Genomic DNA, 18,298 nt, shown 5'->3' on the forward strand with positions numbered 1-18,298 from the left:
AAACCCAAAACTTCAGTCAAAAAAAAAAAAGGGAGCGTGCTGAAGTTAGTGCTTATAGAAAGAAGTGATTTGGTCCTGTTCCTGGGAGGTGGTTTCTTCTGGTGAAAGCAGGGTGAAATCAAGTGAAGTCAGAGGAGCTGGAAAGAATTTGATCCCAGAAGAGCATGGAGGGGTGGACAGGCTGGGATCCCAGAAGAGCAGGTCTCAGAGGCAACACAGGACGAAGGGACAAAGCACACTTGGGGTGTTGGAGCTAGTTTGGGGGCTGGGGAGCAGGCAGTCTGGGCTGGCTGGGCGATGCAGAGAGGTGTCTGCCTGTGACCCGGAGCCCGTGGTCCCCGTCCAGGGCATTTACTGTGTGTTCTCCTTGTGCTCTGCAGGTGTGGTACCTCAGCCCCTGACAAACGGGTCCGCACAGACTCAGGTGAGTACTTGCCTGCTCCAGGATGCCCTGATGGCTGGAAGCACTGGGCAGCATCCTGGATTAGCTCAGTTTAGGAGAATGTGTTAGACCAGTGAGGAGGGATCAGGGGTGAGAGGCCAGGCCTCCAGTGGGCCAGTTTTCCTTATCTCCCACCTGTGAGAGCCTTTTGGGATGACCTGCCAGCCCGCAGAGCAGAGAGGGATGCTCATAATGTCCTTGAGGATCATTTAGCTCAGCTTAACTACTGATGGCTGGTTTTAATTGCTTCCTGCTGCAGCTTTTATTTAAGGGATGAAGAAGGCTACTTTCAGCCCTGTTTAGTCCCCATCCCCAGTGACAGAGGGAGGAGGCAAGCGGCTGCTCAGTGCTGGCAGGACAGGAACCCTGCTCTGCCTGGCATCTGGGCTGGAGCATTTTTCTGCCTAGCCCTTTTTTTTGTGTGTGTTTCATCCTGTCTTTCTGCAAACTGGACTAATGTTTTAATTTCCACTAGCTGAATGGAGGATCCACATCTTCATCTCACAGTGACCTTCAGAGTCCTGGGAAGGAATCAGAGGTAAAACCCCCAACTAGTCCCTCTCTCTTTTACATACTTCTGTAGGTACATACCTGCCTCATGCTACTGGGTAATGATACTTTTTGGTGCATTGTCAGCTTTGCCTCACAGACTTGGGTTCAGAGTTGTCTCTCATCCCTTGCACTGTAGAGGTGCATGAAATGGAGCCGTGAGCTGTCAGCAGCCACCAGTCCCAGTGCAGAGGTTGGAACTGTGTTGCTGGGATAGATGACTGTAATGCCATCAGGTTGCTGGTCAACGGCTGGATCAAGGGTGCTGGGTGCTGTAGCAGCACAAGTTGCTGTCATAGAGGTTTTCTTTTCTATCTGGGGGTCAGAAAAGCTCACAGGGGTTGCGTGGTCTCTACCATGGCAGAGGTATTAAGGGTGTTCCCATATTAAGGGGTGTGGCTGTGTGCTCCGTCCTGGCTCTGGGAGGACTTGGTGTGCTTGTCCTTTTGGGCGTCGTGACCTCGGGGAGGAGGTGGCACTGCCCCAAACCCAACAGAGGGGAACATCAAGGGGTGATGGCAGCAAGTCAGTTGGTGCTTCACTGGGCAGTGACTCCTGCCCAAATAGTTTGAAAGGAGATATAAGATGAAAAGATGTCTACAAGAGTTTTGGATCTTAAGTGTAATTATATGGCGCTCCAAGGGCCGGAGGGGGCTGAGGAGCCAGCAGGGCAGGAGGAGAGGAGCTGTGAGGTTTGAGCACTGCTAATAACAGGAACAAGGCAGGCTGAAATTTTAAAAAGCCCAATTGCTTTGAGATTGTAGTACAGTGAGTTTATCACAGAGTTTAAAGGAGCTGCTCAAGCTGTGAGGAGCATGGATTTGGTGACCTGTAAGGGCTGGGGGTGATGCTGTTGTGGGGCCAGGGTGAACACTGCAGCAAAAGCAGACTTGGCTGTGCAGTGAGCCACCAAAAGTAAACACAAGGCATAGACTGGTATTCCCTTAGTGTTATTAATTTATCAGTTTTTTCTTCTCTTAAAGTAATGAACAGGAGATTTCTAAAGTGCTCAAAAATGTATCTTCATCATAAGACTGTGCTAAAAATAGAGGAATGCCTCCATGCAGGTGCTTAGAGAATTCAACAATGGTGGGGGTTGGAAGGGACCTCTAGAGATCATCCAGTCCAACCCCCTGCTAAAGCAGGTTTACCTCCATCAGGTCACACAGGAAAGTGTCCAGGCGGATTTGGAAACATTCAGAGAAGGAGACTCCACACCCTCCCTGGGCAGCCTGTGCCAGGGTTCCCTCATCTGAACAGCAAAGAAGTTTTTCCTTGTGTTCAAGTGAAGCTTTTTGTATTCCAGCTTGTGCCCGTTACCCCTTGTCCTGTCACTGGGCAACACTGAAAAAAGTCTGTCCCCATCCTCTTGACATCTGCCCTTTGGGTATCTGTCAGCATTGATAAGGGCCCCTCTCAGCCTTCTCCAGGCTGAACAGCCTCAAGTTTCGCAGCCTTTCCTTGTGAGAGAGTTGTTCCAGCCTCCTCATCTTGGTAGCCCTACTGATCTTGCTATCTTTGCTGGTTCTCAGTGCTTGTGCCATCCCCTGCCCTGAACCGGCTGTGATCAATAGGGTGATGGCAGCATGTGCTCACACAGCCTCCTCTGAGCACCTTGAACACCAGCTGCGGCCCAGAGCTGTGGCCAAACGCCTGCAGGCTGCCATCTCCATTTATTTCTGAGTATTAAATAACACATGTCCTGGTCCAATGGCTGCTGCCTTTGGAAAAGCAGGCTGTGTCCCAGTTCTGAGCGCAGTGCTTCCTCCCATGGAGTCACCGTTGGGCTATTTAAGGAATTGATGTCCCACCTCTTCACTAGAAAGCAGAGTCCCCGGGGGATGGCGGGGGCTTTGCTGGCAGCTCTGCTGCCCAGCTCACGGCCTGATACGCTCATTCAAGCCACCGCCAGGTTCAGTTAACATTTGTGAAACCAGAGCAAAGCTGTTGCCATTAACTTGGAGTGCTGGTGGAAGGTCCTGTCTGTGTTTATCAGCAGGGCTTGTGAAATCACAGAATGATGGGGGTTGGAAGGGACCACTAGAGATCATCCAGTCCAGCTCCCTGCTAAAGCAGGTTCACCTCCATCAAGTCACACAGGAATGTGTCCAAGCGGGTTTGGAAACCTCCAGAGGAGACTCCACACCCTCCCTGGGCAACCTGTGCCAGAGCTCCCTCACACGAACAGCAAAGAAGTTTTTCACTTGTATTTAAGTGTATCTTTTTGTGTTCCAGCTTGTGTCCATTACCCCCAGTCCTGTCCTGGTCACTACATAACCAAAGTGTCACCCCATCCTCCTGACACGCACCCTTTAGAAACCACAGCTTTGCAGTGTCACTAGCGTGGTAGGGCAGCAGTGTGGGTAGGTGAGCTTTAGAATGTTTCCTTAACAATGAAGGCTGTTGACACAAGTGTGGTGCTCACAGTGTGGCCGTGCAGCTCTGGACTGCGGCTGCTCCTCCCTGAGCCAAGCTCCTGGGCACCTCCTCCCTATCTGGCACCAAGGCTGGGCACTGGCAAAGCCCCGCTGCAGGTGTGATCAGTGAAGGATCACACCTGTAAATCGTGTCTACTACAGAGCGTGCTGCCTGCTGAAAGCAGATCCTGTGAGCCAAGTCCCCACAGGGATGATGCTTTCCACCTGTGGGGTTTCGGGGGCTCAGAGGCCTGGTGCTGGGTCTGTCCTCAGCAGGGAAGTGATGGAGGAAAAGCATTTTGGCCAGGACACTAGTTCTGTGATACCCTGAGGATGTGGTGGCCGTCCTTCCCCTACTGTAGGAACGTGAGGGCCAGGGTTAGTGGGCAGGCACCTGGGGTTCCCGGCCCGAGGGCACAGTGGCAGTGCTGTTTAGAGAGGAAAGTTAATTTTCTTATCGTGAAAGCACTTCTAGTCAGATGCTGTTTTTAACACAGTTCCTGAAGCAAATACTGCTTCAGCTGGCATCTGATGGTGGCCATGCTGGTCAGGGCCAGCTGGGCACCCAGGTGGGCACTGCTGTGCTCCCTCACACACCAATCTTCTCCTTTTCCACTTCCAGGTGGCAGTGCCACTTCCAGCACATTCTTCAGGTGGAGAAAGAAGCTCCACAAACCGAAACGTAGTAACTGACTCTTTGGCCACATGGATGCTGCTGCTGCTGCCAGCAAAACCACAGACAGGGCACAGGGCAGGGACATTGACCTTCTGCTCCCAAACCCCCAACCCCTGAACGTTTGCTGCCATGCACACTGGAGGAAAGGCCTCTTCTGGGGCTATGTGGGGTGAAACGCTGCAGGACATCGTGGCCGCGCTCACTGTGGCCGTGGGCTTACTGACATCTTTTCTCCCTTCTCCGTGCAGGATGGAGACATGGAGAAGAAAGACCCGTTTGAGGAGAGCGGGCTGAACCTGAGCCCGACGGCTGCCGAGGCCAAGGAGAAGGTGCGGGCCAAGCGGGTGAAGAAGAGGGCCCCGCAGATGGACTGGAACAAGAAGCGAGAGATTTTCAGCAATTTCTGAGCCTGGCTGGTGGCTGCCGTCCGCCGCTCTCCTGCCCCTGCCCCAGCTCGGACGTTTCTGAGGTGCCTACGCCCTGTCCTTCAGAGTCCACGTGAGATGCTTTGTGCTCTGCTCTTCACTGGTTGCTTTTACAAGGCATATTTTAAAGTCCTTTTTTAAAGATTTTTTTATTGTTATTATTATTATTGTTACTCACCAGCGATTCTTTATAAGACCAACGTGACCAAAGCTCATTTTCTTGCTTGCTCTCCAGCCTGGCTCTGGCTGCCCTGCCGTCCCCTGTTCCTGTGAGAAAGGACTGGAAGAGTTGTAACTCGTTTCTTACCCGCATCATTTAGGCTTCTGTTACTGTTTAAAATATTTGGGCTGATTGTTTTGGTTGTATGAGTGTCCCAGACTGAGCCCCGTGGGATGCTCTATTGCCCCTCTGCCGTGGTGGGGGTCTGCAGGGTGGGTGTACCTGGAACACCCTCCCCAGCACCCCGTCTGCAGCGTTAGCTACCCACATGATGGGAAAATGGACAGTGGCTGTAAATCGCTCGTGTTGGCTTTGCTATTGAAACAAAAAAGAGTTTATTTTGTTGTTTTGGTTTTTTTTTAATGAAGTCCCATGTATTTCCAGCTAGTTTGTGAACCTCCCTCCTCACCAGCAAATTCTGCCCTGGCAGTAAAAGCCTCTTTTTCATCCCCAGCAGCTCTTTCTTTTTAAAACCAAACCGCAAACCCAGCAGCCTCAATGCCCCAGGCCTCACCACTTGTAGCTGCTGGCACAACACTAAATGTCAGGAGAAGGCTGGGAGCAGGGCCAGCACCTGCCCCACGGTGAGAGGAGTGGTGCTGCCAGCCTGGCTCCTGGAGCTTTGCAAGAAGACAAGAGCCATCAGATGCTACGAAAAACCTTTTTGGACTGTAACATGAGCACAGCCAGGCATCTGCATCCAGGGAGGAAGGTGAGGGTCTGGCTGTAGCTGCAGGCTTGGCACCAGGGAAGTGGGGCTCAGTCCTGGCCATGCCTAGGTGCTGGGTCCTGGAGCAGGGTCTGGGTCCCGCATGGGTTGCTACTCCTGGGCTGGTACGTGATGCCTTCGGCCCGTGAGCATCATTGAGTCTGTCCCACCTCACTCTCGAGGGTGTTCTCCGGAGCTGTGGTGTCTCCATGGGGCTGGCTATGAAGCAGACAGCGGCGTTGTGGAGTGCACAGTTGCTGTGGCTTTCTGTGGCCTCCTTTGAAAACAGCCAGCTCTTGGTATCAGAGCCTCAAGAAATGTATCTTTAAAGCATTACAAATTAAGCCCATTTAAGCTCTTTATTACTTGCCTTTGGCTGCAATTGAGGGTAGGTGACTAAGCAGAACTACAATACTCTCGAGAGGTTGCAGAGGTGTTTTACCAGGGCGGGGGCCCAGCTGTGATGGGACTGGCCCCCCTCCCTCAGCTCCCTGAGCAAAGCCATGGCAGCTGTCCACTATTTCAGCTCAAATGCCATGGCAGCATGGGAAGGGACCAGGCACAGCAGGACAGGCGAGTACAAAAACGCTTTTCTGCAGGTAAAAGCAAGTGGCAGCGATCACTTAGACAGCAATGGCCATGTTAAACACAGGGCTCTGGTCTGTGCTGTGTTTCTCCAGCCCTGCTGTGTTAGAAGCCTCCAGCCTCCAGGTTAGTCAGTGTGCTGCAGGTATCATAACGGCCCTGTGAGGGGTTTGATTGAGCTAAAGGTGCCTTACAACATGTACTGCTCTCATGTACTGGGAGATCACGGCAGCAGATCACTGCAGGGATGGGGCCTTTGGCTTCAGTGTGGCAAGCTGCTGATGCCCAGGGCTGTTAGCCAGCTGGCAGGAGAGCATGGAAAGCCTCAGGGGTGGAGAGGAGTTCTCTTGTATGAAAGTTACCTTGTAGGAATGCTGATGGGCTGAACAGGTCTAAAATAATGACTGGAGAGGAACCAGTGTGGGTGTGTGGATATCAGCGAGGAGACTGGCAGCGGGATGACAGCTCGGGATGCAGAGCGGTTTGCCTCCCCTCCAGGCCTCTGCCATTAACGAGACATCTCTTCCCTGTCCCACTTCAAAGACAATTACCTGCTCTCTTTTTAGCCCTCAAAATATTTGCTTCTGTAAATGAGTAACCTTTCGAAGGAGCCCTTCTTTTTCACGGTATGCACGTTGCTTCCAGAGCCCGGGCAGTGCCCCAGCTTGCGTGGGGCAGAGCATTCCCCACCGCACCGACCTCGGCGTCGCGCGCTCCGATGCATGTCGCAGAGCACAGCCCTGTCTGTAAATACTGCATTCCTCACACAAGGCTGGGCTGTTGTACTCGAGGGGGGCAGGGGGGGAAAGGAGAACATCTAGTTTTGAATGCAGATCAAAAGAAAATCAGGTGTGCAAAGCTGTACTGATAAGATTTTAAAATCTTAATCTCTGCTTAGTCCATGGAAACCGCTCCTGGTTAAAGCACTTATCGTGTTTCTGACATCTTGTAGCTCAGTAGTAACTATTCAGTTCCTGTACATTTAACTTGGGGGAAAAAAATCAATACAGTATAAGGCTGTCAGCTGCATTGTAAAAACATAATGTACAAGGTAATGTCAGTAATAAACTTCATTTTCCCACGTACCAAGAACTTATTTGCTCATTCCTCATGTTTGGTAGGGAACTTCAGGGTGGAATTACAGCCTTCTTTAGCACATTATAAACTTTGCTTCCTCCCTTGCCTGTTTGAAGAGTGACTGAAATTATTCCTTTGAAGCTCTACAATGAAGTCAGCACTGTCCTTTCTTTGAAGAACTGAACACAGATGGTGGTGCTGTCCCTTCTGAGGCACACAGCAGCCTGGCTCCCATGGCCACAGGAACCCGTGCTGGCACACACAGCACCAAGCGCCCTGACTCCTGCTCAGCATTACCCTGGCTCTGCTCACCACCAGGACCCACAGGTCACCTGTCCAGGCAGTGGCCTCCTCTGATCCTGGCTCCTGAAGGCTTCAGTTGTCCCTCCTCTGCAGCAGCCCTGGCACTTGCTGCTGGGGCTTGGCAGGTTGTGTGCTGCCTGCTCTCGGACGGCAAGGCTGGTTGCTATGGTCTCAGGCTCTGCTGAGGTCACCCTCCCCCTGCCCTGCGGTGCAGACATGCCAGCAAACATCACGGGTAGAAAAAAAGAACTCCCACCACCTTTATTAAATGTGTATTTACAAGCAGCAGCAAGTTCCCCAGGACAAAGCATCGCTCCCCGGCTGCTCAGCCGGGGCATGCTCAGGCATTCACCCAGGGGCTGGAGCCTTCAGCACTGACGCAGCAGGACTGCTGCACTTTGAAAGACCCTTTTTCCTCTCGAGAGCTCAGTCCTTGCCAGCGGCTGCTCCCTCCCCAGAGATGCTGAGCTGGCTGCAGCGGTCTCCCGTTTCCCTGCAGTCACACAGCCAGCCCCGTGCAGAGCACAGCTTTACTGGGGCTCAGCTCCAGGCTGCGGCTGAGCTGCAGCAGCTTTGTTGCTCCACAAAGAGCGGATGATCCCTCAGCGTCTCTTAGCAGCGGGGCAAATGTCTTGATTGAGGCACTCATTGCAGCGAGGATTCACAGGCAGGCAGGTCTGCTGGCCAAAGCCCACCAAGAGCCAGTTTATCTCTCTCCAGAGGTCCCTGCAGTGAGAGGAAAAACATCAGCTTTCTGGTACAGATGCTCCGAGGGGCTCAAGAACGCCCCGTGCTGTTGAAGGGATCCCTTTCGCCTACTGCCTGTTCCTCTTGGCTTCCCAAGGCACATGGAGGCGGGTCCCAAGCATCCTGCTAAGAACAGCCCTCCCAACCTTTCCTGCTCCCTCTGAACTAGGGTAGGGAGCAGAGGACAGACACACAAAGTGCCTTGGTCATTCTTCTGGTAAGGTGTGTTACATCTCCAGATCTGGCACCGAGTACCTGTCAGCTGGCATTCGATACTGAAGACTGAGCATCAATGAAGGCCAAAATACAACCATGGTCTGATACTACTGTACCCATTAGGCTCAGCAAGGTCCTGTGTAGAAAAGCACCTGGCTTGGGTCATGGCAGACTTGTCATGGCAATAATCAGACATCAAGACCGCCAGGTACCTGGCTGCACTATCAGTGATCGCGACATCTGACTGATAGCCAGGAAACAACGAGGTAGCTGAGATGCTGCTGCTGCAGCTCTCTGGAAGAGGAGAAACACTTGCAGACTAGTCCTTTCTAAAGAATATGGACCCAAAGTGCAATTAATGATTAAGTGCTGTAAGCAGGACTGTGTGCAGACGTGGCTCTTGGAGGGGCCAGGTTTGGAGGAGGGAGGCTGGGGTCTCGGGCCTCACCTGGGCAGCCAGTCCTCCAGCGCTACCCGAGTTTCCTCGGGGTATCTGGTCTCCTTCTTCACCCACTTCAGCCTGTTAGTGATCCTGTGCACATGGGTGTCCACAGCTAGGAAGGGAGAGCCCAGAGTTTAGGTGAGGGCAGACAGACCTGAATGGAGAGAGCACAGCCAAAAGCTGCCTGTCACAGCATACCAGATACAGCCCTTGCACAGGCTCCTTCGTAGGCTGGCAGGAACAGGCAGCTGAAACAGAAGGGGTGGCTCACTGGCAGGCCAAATGTGCTGCTTTCTGCCTAGGCCCAGAGCCAAAAGCAAGACAGGATGGATATCCCACTCACAGCTAGAGACACGCTCACACGATCCGACCCAGCCTTCCTTTGAAGGTTCTGGTGCTCTGATCTAGCAGGCACAGGGCAGCCTGTCCCAGCTTCTCTTCCTCCCTGTGTTTCAGCTGTTGTTACGCAAGTTGCAATCTCTGCCCCTTAGTTTACCCAGATGGAAAACACATTTCATAATACCTACCAACACAAGAGGGTTTGTGAGGCTTAAACCAATGTTTATAAAGTGCTTTGAGCTAAAAAGCTCTGAATGCAAAGTATATTATTGTTAGATCAGTGGCGATAAACCTGTCTCTATGGCTAATTGGGCAAAACCCAGGAAACTGCTGTAAACAGGAAGACTCAGTCTTGCCTCTTAAATCAAAACTGAGCACACAATTATTTGGAAAACAGTTGGCTAGTTTGGCTCCCTATGGACTTCCCTCCCCCACAGCAGGGAGAGAACAACAGACCCCAAACGCTGTGGAAACGAGCGCAAGGAGCCACATTTAGACAGCTGAAGGTCACCCGTGGGGCTGGCCCTGGCCTGCCTGCTCCCCACAGGGCAGCCCCTCATTGGGTGGCACCGCTCCTGGCTTTCCCAGGGCTCCTCTTCTGAAGCAGGAAATACACTTGGAATATTAATCTGTCCCCAGGGTCCCACAGGCCAGGCAGCCCGCCGGGACCCTGCAGCCGATGGTCCAGCCCCATCTGCCGGCGGCACCGCTGCCAGCCACGCTCCCAGGCAAGCAGTGGGCAGCAGAAACCTGCCCTGGGCCATCTCCAGCACTGACCCCCTGCCAGCCCATCAGTGCTGAAACACACTGCTCCACAGGGCACAGCCACACGCTGTCCTACGCTCTCTGTTTGATAAATACGGCAAGCAAAGGTGCCCGTGACCACCTACATATTACTCAGCCATAGGAACTAAAGCAGGTCAGAAATCCTGTAGCCACAGGTTGTCTGACAGCATTTCTTTCTATCACCCATCACAAATTACTCAATTTCAAATGGTAATTTTGACTCAGCCCTGCTTCTGCCCTCTCACAGTTTGCCAAACAGCAATCCCAAATGAGATTCGTTTAAACAGACACAACCCTGGAAAAAAGAACCTCTGACTCTCCTGCAACAATCCTGAAATCACAGAACTACCTCCACCTCTCTTTCACTTCACACCAAAGGGATTTCAAAGCATTATTCTGCTAGCACATGCTTACACAATTAGGCAACACTGTCCCTGATACTACCAGGCTCAGGGCAGGCAGGGCTTGCTGCAGGGCTTGCCCTCTGCCTAGCGAACAGATAAGGCAGGAGGAATGGGGAAAACACAGTCCAACCTACCTATCCCAGACACGCTGTCCCAGGCAATGTTCATGGCCAAGTGAGCCATTTTGGGCCCAACTCCTGGAAGCTGCACCAGCTCCTCCACAGTTCTTGGTATATCACCCCCATATTTCTGCTTCAGGATGGCTGTCGTCTGCTTTATGTACTTCACTTTGTTCTGCAAAACCAAGGGAAAAGGCAGAGAATCCAAGTCGCTGTCTAATACAGGGTAAGGAAGGACAAGATACAAGAAGGACACTCTGGTGCTTGAGCATGTCCAGAGATGGGCAATGAAGCTGCTGAAGGGTCTGGAGCACAAGTTTGATGAGGAGTGGCTGAGGGAGCTGGGGAAGAGGAGGCTTGAGGGGAGACATGATCACTCACTACAACTGCCTGAAAGGGAGTTGTAGTGAGGTGGGGGTCAATCTCTGCTCTCCAGTGATGAATGACGGGACAAGAGGAAATGGCCTCAACTTGTGCCAGGGACGGTTTTGATTGGACATTAGGAAGAACTTTTTAACTGAGAGGGTTGTTAGGTGTTGGAACAGGCTGCCCAGGAAGGTGGTGGAATCATCATCCCTGGAGATATTTAGAAGGTGCATGGCTGAGGTACTGAGGGACGTGTGTTAGTGGTGGGCCTGGCAGAGTGAGGTTAGTGTTTGGACTTGATCTTAAAGGTCTTTTCTAACTGTAATGATTCTACAAAGAGTGACAAGCAGCTCAGAAAACAAACCATTCCTGAGCATGTGCAGCCTGTGAGGCCACACAGTGGAGTTTGCACAGGGAAGACAGAGGTCTTTGATTTCTCCTTGAAAGCAAAATGCTGAGACCTGATTAGCTCTAACCTCCCCTGCACACTCCAGGCACTGCAGCAAACCACCTTGCTGTGAATACAAATTGCTACAGCTGGCATAACATACAGCCTTCAGCTTGGCTGCAGGGGAAAGCTCCAGCACACAGGCTGAGTGGGAGCAGGGCTGGGCCCGCCTCCTGCCCTCATCCTGCCGAGGCGGTTCCTCTGTGTGTACGTCAGGTGCTGCCGCGATCCCGCGCTCACCCTCCAGAATCCTACAGGGTAAATGATCTGCCCCAGCGTCGCATCGTCCATCTGCAAGACACTGTCGACTGTGAGGCCACGCTGCCTCAGGCGCAGCATGGCAGCTGATGTCACCTGGTCCTTGGTCTGGCTGGACAGCATCAGCGACAGCAGCACCTGGTAGCGCATGACCTGGGGAAAAGGTGACAGTGAGACACCCCAAGATCTCCAACAGGATCCAGCCGCCTCTGGGGCTTGGTTCTCACACCCAGCACTTTCCTCAGTCCAGTGCATAATATGGACCTGGTCTAGTTCAGCCATCTGCCAGAGACTGGAAGGCTGCAGAGGAATAAACTATAACCTTTAAATTCTACCACACAATAAAGGGAGAAAAGAAACACCTTTGGTCTAAGCAGTCAATGTGTGTAAAAGGGGAGAGAGCAGGTACTCTCTGCTGGGATCTCACTTCCAAAGACACCAGTGCTTAGCCAGAAAGGGCCAAACAAGCCTTTCCTGATGATGAGATTCTCAGGAGATCTCATAGGACAGAAAAGTATGAATGTCCAATGATTTTTTCATGCAAGTGCTGCTCTAAAGCAGCTTTTGAAAATCCTTCCTCCCTAGGCTTCAGTAGGAGCTGGGTACCTGGCTCCAGTGAGCTCCTTCCAAAACCAAATCTAAAGAACTGGGAGGACAGAGACTGGGTAATGAAGCACAAAACCCAGAAGTTGCTCTGATGATGTCATGCAGGGTTTAGCTCAGATCATTCACCTCCCTCAGACCATACACCTCCTATTTTCCGATTGATTCTTCCCCAGATGTGATTCTGCCCCCAGGGGAATGAGGAGGATGATGCAACTAACCTGGACTGACCCAGGATAACGTGGGATACAATCCTTCCTCCAGCTCTGTTACAAACAAACTTGACAAAACTCCAGGTGCACCAAGTCAGTGTGTGGATGTAGGGTAATCTCTGAGTGCAGGGATGTTGTCTGACGAGTGCTGGCAAGTGCTGAGGGTTACAACACCCCCTTTTTCTTGGAAGCAACAACCCTGCTTCCCTAGGGAAGAAAAGCTATTTCCGTATCATGTGCTGTAGCCCCCATGACCCACAGCTGCACTTGGTGCCAGCCCACATGGCTGCAGAGCGTGTGACGCTGTCTCAAGCAGGGGTCAAAGCTCACAGCTGTCCCCAGGGATCCAAGCCAAGGCACAAGGCCAACCAATAAGGACAGCATCACACGTGCTGAAGCTGTGCAGCTGTGTCTTCGAGACCCTCCCTCAGAGCCTGGCAGGTCTCTGTGGAGCACGAGGCTCCCGCTGCTGCACTGAAGCCTGCGCTGTGCATGATGAGTGTAGCCCTGGGGCTCACCCAGCTCAGCTTTGTACTGCTGCTCAGAGGGAGGGCTCACCTGGGGCCTTTCATTGTGTTCTCAGGCTAGGGGAGCACAGTGCCATCCCAGCATGGCCCTTCCCTTCCAACAGCATCCCCTTAAAAGCAAGCTGCAAGAGGGAAGTCAACCTATGCTTGTATGTTTCTCTGGAGCATAAAGCAGCTTGGAATGGGTTCTTTCAGCTCCCCTTGCCCTTTCTCCATACTCTTTTTCCACCATATTACAGAACCATCTTGCTGGATACTTTCCTTGGATTCCTACAGGGACTTTTAAGAAAGGATAAGCCTTCCTGCCCTGCCAGCCTGCCCCAGAACATGGCATTGCCACAATACACTTGCAGGGTTTTCACTCTCATGTCCAAAGCAACCCTATTTTTGTCTCAGCTCCTCCTCTTGGTACAGCCTGCTAACCCTTCTGGCAGAGGAGGAGAAGGGCCTTTCACAGCTGTTTGCTAGTTGGTCTCCAATGCTCAGCATGGGCTGAATCCGAGCAGAGAACATCTCAGAAAACACCCTGGAGTTGTCTCAAGCCATCAAGCCTGGGACCAGAGAAGCAGCAGCTGACTCTCCTGCTGTAGGACAAAGAGTTTCTCTCACATCTACACTTCTGCGGTAACCTCTTGTGGGACCAATCCCAGCCTGGAGTTTTGATACATCCTGCACTTATTTTTCTCTTCTGGAGACTTCCAAAATAGGATGCACCTGGGGGCAACAGGAGCGGGGAGGAGGCCAGAGGGATGCAGAAGTGGGGCTGTATGTTTGTGTGCCTGCCTGCTGGAGCAGTGAAGCGGGGTGGTGTTACCTGGGGAGGTGCACTGCTGTCGTAACACTTCTCCACTCCCATCTCATCGACGGGAGCATCTCTGTTCCTCCTCATCTCCCGGATCCGCTCCAGCTGCTGCCGCCAGTCCCTTGGCTCCCAATGTGGTCGCTGGGGCTCGGGCGGCCCCTGCTCGGCACCGTCCCCCTGCCCAGTTTCGTAGGCGATGGCCACGTTCCTCCTCCTCCTGCTGCGCCTTGGGATGCCGGCTGTGCTGCACGCCTGGCTCGCTGCAAGGGACGGGACACAGCTTTTCAGGCCTGAGGCCGGGGACAGAAGGCTCTGTCTACCACCACACCCAGCGTTGTCCGTATGTGCCACCGAACACCCTGTGGACCCTGACAAGGGCTGAACTCATCTTCCCCATAGTCCCAGCTCAGCAGCAATACCTCACATCCATCCAGCCCTAACCACAGCCGGCCGCGGGGTGAGGAAAGGCTGGGAAGGACCTGGGAAACAGGTGGCAACGGCTGGACACGCACGTCACGCTACGGGGACACGCGTGCACCACACACCCAGGAGGCTGCTGAAGGACAAGCTGCATCCCCAGGCCGTCGCCTAGTGCTCTCGGCGGGACGGCCGCCGCACGCCGGGCTCCGCGGGGACACGCCAAGGCCCTGTGCCCCCCCCGAGCTGGGCCCTCCTTCCCGTGCCACCGCCGGGCCGGGGCCACCCGCAGGCCCGGGAAGCACGGATCGCTCCCGGTCCCCGTACCTCCGGCCGCGCCGCCGAGCCGCCGGGCCGCCGCCCGCCCCCGGCCGGCCGACAGAGCCGCGCACATGGCGGCGGCCGCGGGCAGCCGCTCCCCGCCGTGCCCGTTCCCGCCGTGCCCGTTCCCGCCGCGCCCGCTCCCCGCCGCGCCCGCTCCCCGCCGTGCCCGTTCCCGCCGCGCCCGCTCCCCGCCGTGCCCCGCGGCAGCGCGCGGCCGGAAGCGGCGGGACTTCCGCGGGGGCGGGGCGCGGCGCGGGGGGCGGCGCGGAGCTGAGCGGGGCGAGGGGCGCGGGGCCGGGGCGCGCCGGGGGTCGGCGGGTGAGTGAAGAGAGGAAGGCGAGCGGCTGGCCCGTTGCCCGGGCTGGGGGTGCTGCGGGACCGCGGTGCGCGGAGGCCTGGCCGGGCCTAGGGGGAGGCGGGGCCTCGGCGTGCCCCGGGGGGTGTGCGGGGCCGCCGGCCGCCCCCGCTGCGGGCTGGCCCCCGGCTGTCCGGCAGTCGCGGGGTGCGACGAGGCCTGTGGCGCGTCCCCCGTGGGGTGTCCGTGAGGAGTTGTGGCGTGTCCCGGGGACAGGCGGCGGTGTGGTACCGGGGGAACAGCGAGACACCGCACTGGGCTGTTCTGGGGGCTGCGGTGTGACCCCGGGGGTGGTGGGCCGGGGGCCTTGGCGTGTCCCCTGGGCCATGTTGTCCCCTGGGATGCTGGGACGGGCTCTTGGCATGTCCCTGGGGAGCACCAGTGATTGATGTGGCCTGTGCCCAGGCTGTGATGTGTCCGTGGGGGCTTAGGGCATTGCAAGTGGGCTGCCAGGTTTGGGTGGGAGCGTGTGCCGTGGTGGGGGTGCTGGGGCTGCACCACAATGTAAGAGCAGGTGTCCTGTGCTGAGCCGGGCACAGGGGTTCCAGAGGGGCTGTGGGTCAGGGCTGGCTGGGCAGACGGTTTCTGGAGGGTGTTGCTGTCGATGTGCCTGCTGTAGTGAGTGTCCTTGTTCTTGCTTCTCCTCTCTCCTTGCCATGGCAGCATTTGGATGTCCGAACACTCTGATTTGTAAGTCCTTACATCTAGCTACTTGCCACATCTACTTTAGTTGTGTGCTTGTCCATTAGTTTTGGACTGGGAACAAGTACTGCAACTCTCAGCTGCCAAAAAGTGTGTTTCTGTGTGTGTGTTTTTATACTTCAAAAAGTAGCTCAGCAGTTTTTAAATGGTGGTTGCTCTGTATGGGCTGTGGTGGTGCTGGGCATCCAGAGCTCCCAGAAAATGGTAGCCCAGAGCTTCCCGTTCCCTAGGTAGCCACAGGATGCGAGGAAGGAGCAAGGTGAAGGCACGAGCAGCATGGGCTCCTCATGCACACGGCCTCCTCGCTGTTTCATCCTCAGCATTTGGCTTCTGTCTCTTGCTGAGACACCAGAGCTGTCTGCTGTTGTGGCAGCTGTTACTCGTGTTTTCCTGCTGAAAAGTTCCCCATGGACCTCCCTTAACAGAAACCCTGGTTTGTATTTGCAGGGGCTCAGCGCCTCTTGCTTGTCAGCAATGGCAAAGCCTCAGAGCAAGGATTCTGGATTGAAGGAGAAGTTCAGGAATCTCCTGGGGCTGGGAACGTCCCGGGGAAGTTCAAAGTCGTCGGAGGGCAAGCAAACAGAGTTTATCATCACAGCAGAAATACTCAAGGTGTGAGAACTGGCCATAGTAAAGGTGGGGCTTACCTGAGCTGGGTGGATCAGAAGGAGGCCTTGCTTATTCTCTGTTCTGTTTTGCTGTTCATTTTGTCTCCAACTATGGGTTTTTTTACCTTATCCCTCAATTCATTCTCTAATGAAATGGATGTAAAACTCACCTATTTTGAAGTTACAGCATTTTACTTATTCAGTATTTGAATACTTTTGAGATGTTTGATAGGATGCTGTTGTCTTATGTCAGGTTACAGGGTGTTTCCTCCAAACATGTTGCTCTTTTTTAACAGTCTGAGCTCGATGAAGTTTACATGGTGGCAGTTAGCATAAGCTGGAAATCGTTTCTATTTTCTGAAAACCTTATGGTTTTGTGAATATTAGACAAATGAATTGATTCCACAGATCAGTAGAGCAAGTCTGTGTGTGTGCAGAATAGTTGGCACATGGGGAGGAAAACATGTAAAAGGGAGAAGGAGCTCAGGATCTCTCCCTGGCTGTGCCGATGCAGCCAAGCTCATACCTGCTGGGAGGCTGTGGAGCCAGACTCAACATCCCTTCTTTGTCTGCCCTTCTCCCGCAAACTGGATGAGCACCACAGCCAGAGAGTTACCAATTTTTCTGAAGAAAGTGAGATGTTCTGTCCTGGATGTGAAAAGCTCCCTGGCTCTAGTTTGGTGAAAGTTCTAGTTTTGACAAATCATTTGGTAATGGAAAAAAGTTTATGGAGAAATTCCTGAAAAGCTCCAGTGATGACTAATGATTAGATCATTTTGGACAAATGTGTAATTTATTTTTCAATGGTTCATGATCCCCTTTGAGAAATGGGTGTTTCTAGTAAGATTAACTGTTACCTTATTTCTGCATTTCTTTCCAGGAACTGAGCATAGAATGTGGGTTGAGTAATAGGATACGAGCAATTAGTCAAATCTGTGAAGTGGCAAAAACAAAAAAAATTGAAGAGGTAAGTTTGAGAGTGTTCAGTGAATATTGCAAGGAGGACAATTTAAGCAGCAGCTCTTAACCTCTTGTAAGAGGATCTTGTAGTTCAGACCGTCTTTTAAAATTGATCATCCCAGTAGCTATTTGTGCCATCCAAACCTGTGCCAGGGAAGTTAAGTCTTGTCCAGCCTACTCACTGTGGAGCACATGGGGCGAAGCAGAGAGGCTTCCTGAACTGAGTGGAAGAGGATGCTGCAAATCTTCAGGGCTGTTCAGGATAGTTGAAAGGAGATGTTAATCCTGTAGAAGAAGTGTTCACTATCTCCTTTTGTCCTGTTAACAAGCAACCTCAAATTGGATTTAAACTCACCTTGTATTTAGGTGAAGGTTCTTGCACAAATATTCACACTGAAGTCAGCATGTGAGTGAAGAACATTGGTTACTAGAGTGCAAGTTGGGACTTGGGATGGGATTTGATGTCTCTCGTGTGGCAGGTGAGAGTGTCCTGCAGAAAAGAGAACTGGGGACATGACATCTCTTTAGATCATGTTTGTTAGTTTGCCATAATTAATGAGTGACATAAAGATCCCAGAAGAAGCTTGACTTTCCTGCTACTGCCTGTCTCCTGTGTTTGTTTTCAGCATGCAGTGGAAGCCATATGGAAAGTGGTGGCTGATATGCTGCAGCCAGAGCGCCCTGTCGAAGCCAGACATGCTGTTCTTCATCTACTGAAGTCCATCGTTCAAGGACAGGTGAAAACTAACAAACTGTAGAAGAGACACTACACTTAAACAAGGATTGGTGCAGGACACGAACGTGAAATATGTTGGGTGGCTCTTTTCTACAGCTTTCTATGTTTTTTATTTCGGTTGTGCCTAGTAAATGGGAGGAGGAAGCATTTCAGTTTAAGTCTTGGTTTGACCTCATAGCAGAACTTTTCTTTAAAAAGAGGAAATACTTTGGGCTAAGTTCAGCATAGTACAGCAAATTTTATATAGTCTTTGCCCAGACCTATTAGTCCTAGTCTGCAGCTTGTTTTGATGTTTCAGCATGTCAAGTATGCAAGAAGTTCCATATCAGATATTTTTCTAGCCTGGCCAAGTTAAGCACTCTATGAATTCTTCAGATTCCATAATGTGCTATACAAATATAAGACTATGTCAGAACAAAGTTCTTGAACAAAGTTCTAGTTGTCAAGATTCTGACAATATAGGTGTAGATGCTTATGAAAGAAATATGCATTGATTCTGGTTTGTTGACTTGGGTTTTTTTGTT

The 18,298-nt window shown here is 52.7% G+C and overlaps 3 protein-coding genes across 6 annotated transcripts in view; 2 read left to right on the top strand and 1 right to left on the bottom strand.

Moving 5' to 3' along the window:
- The window catches only part of NHERF2 (NHERF family PDZ scaffold protein 2), a 39,766-nt gene extending 32,651 nt beyond the window's left edge, over positions 1-7,115 (top strand). Inside the window, exons 5-7 of the mRNA XM_010209140.2 lie at positions 381-424; positions 918-980; positions 4,333-7,115. Of these exons, the coding sequence (XP_010207442.2) occupies positions 381-424; positions 918-980; positions 4,333-4,491 (266 nt within the window). The 3' untranslated portion in view covers positions 4,492-7,115. The remainder of the gene's footprint in view (positions 1-380; positions 425-917; positions 981-4,332) is intronic.
- A 524-nt stretch (positions 7,116-7,639) lies between these two features.
- On the bottom strand, positions 7,640-14,510 carry NTHL1 (nth like DNA glycosylase 1). Its single transcript, XM_061992124.1, has 6 exons — positions 14,417-14,510; positions 13,685-13,932; positions 11,511-11,681; positions 10,472-10,631; positions 8,815-8,920; positions 7,640-8,129 (listed from the first exon to the last, which is right to left on the bottom strand). Exons 1-6 carry the CDS (start codon positions 14,481-14,483, stop codon positions 8,006-8,008), a joined length of 876 nt encoding a protein of 291 aa, XP_061848108.1. The 5' UTR covers positions 14,484-14,510; the 3' UTR covers positions 7,640-8,005.
- Positions 14,511-14,696: 186 nt separating this feature from the next.
- The window catches only part of TSC2 (TSC complex subunit 2), a 35,637-nt gene continuing 32,035 nt past the window's right edge, over positions 14,697-18,298 (top strand). For 2 of the 4 annotated variants that reach the window (XM_061994109.1, XM_061994108.1), the window contains exons 1-4: positions 15,285-15,458; positions 15,918-16,082; positions 16,959-17,045; positions 17,665-17,775. In XM_061994109.1, the coding sequence (XP_061850093.1) occupies positions 15,945-16,082; positions 16,959-17,045; positions 17,665-17,775 (336 nt within the window). In that variant the 5' untranslated portion in view covers positions 15,285-15,458; positions 15,918-15,944. Of the gene's footprint in view, positions 14,732-14,973; positions 14,991-15,284; positions 15,459-15,917; positions 16,083-16,958; positions 17,046-17,664; positions 17,776-18,298 lie in introns of those variants that run through there. The other 2 variants (XM_061994106.1, XM_061994105.1) reach the window with 2 other exon arrangements.

Source organism: Colius striatus, chromosome 3 (assembly GCF_028858725.1).
Source record: "Colius striatus isolate bColStr4 chromosome 3, bColStr4.1.hap1, whole genome shotgun sequence".
In the NCBI taxonomy this organism is placed as follows: Eukaryota; Metazoa; Chordata; class Aves; order Coliiformes; family Coliidae; genus Colius; species Colius striatus.

What these genes read in the sequence shown, in the direction of transcription:
- NTHL1 (XM_061992124.1), bottom strand. Translation starts at nt 14,483, where the DNA reads ATGTGCGCGGCTCTGTCGGCCGGCCGGGGGCGGGCGGCGGCCCGGCGG. An exon ending in GGACAGCGTGTCTGGGATAG is followed by an intron (nt 8,921 to 10,471) that starts GTAGGTTGGACT and finishes CTCCCTTCCTAG; the next exon opens with CTGTGGACACCCATGTGCAC. An exon ending in CTGGAGGACTGGCTGCCCAG is followed by an intron (nt 8,130 to 8,814) that starts GTGAGGCCCGAG and finishes CTCTCACTGCAG; the next exon opens with GGACCTCTGGAGAGAGATAA.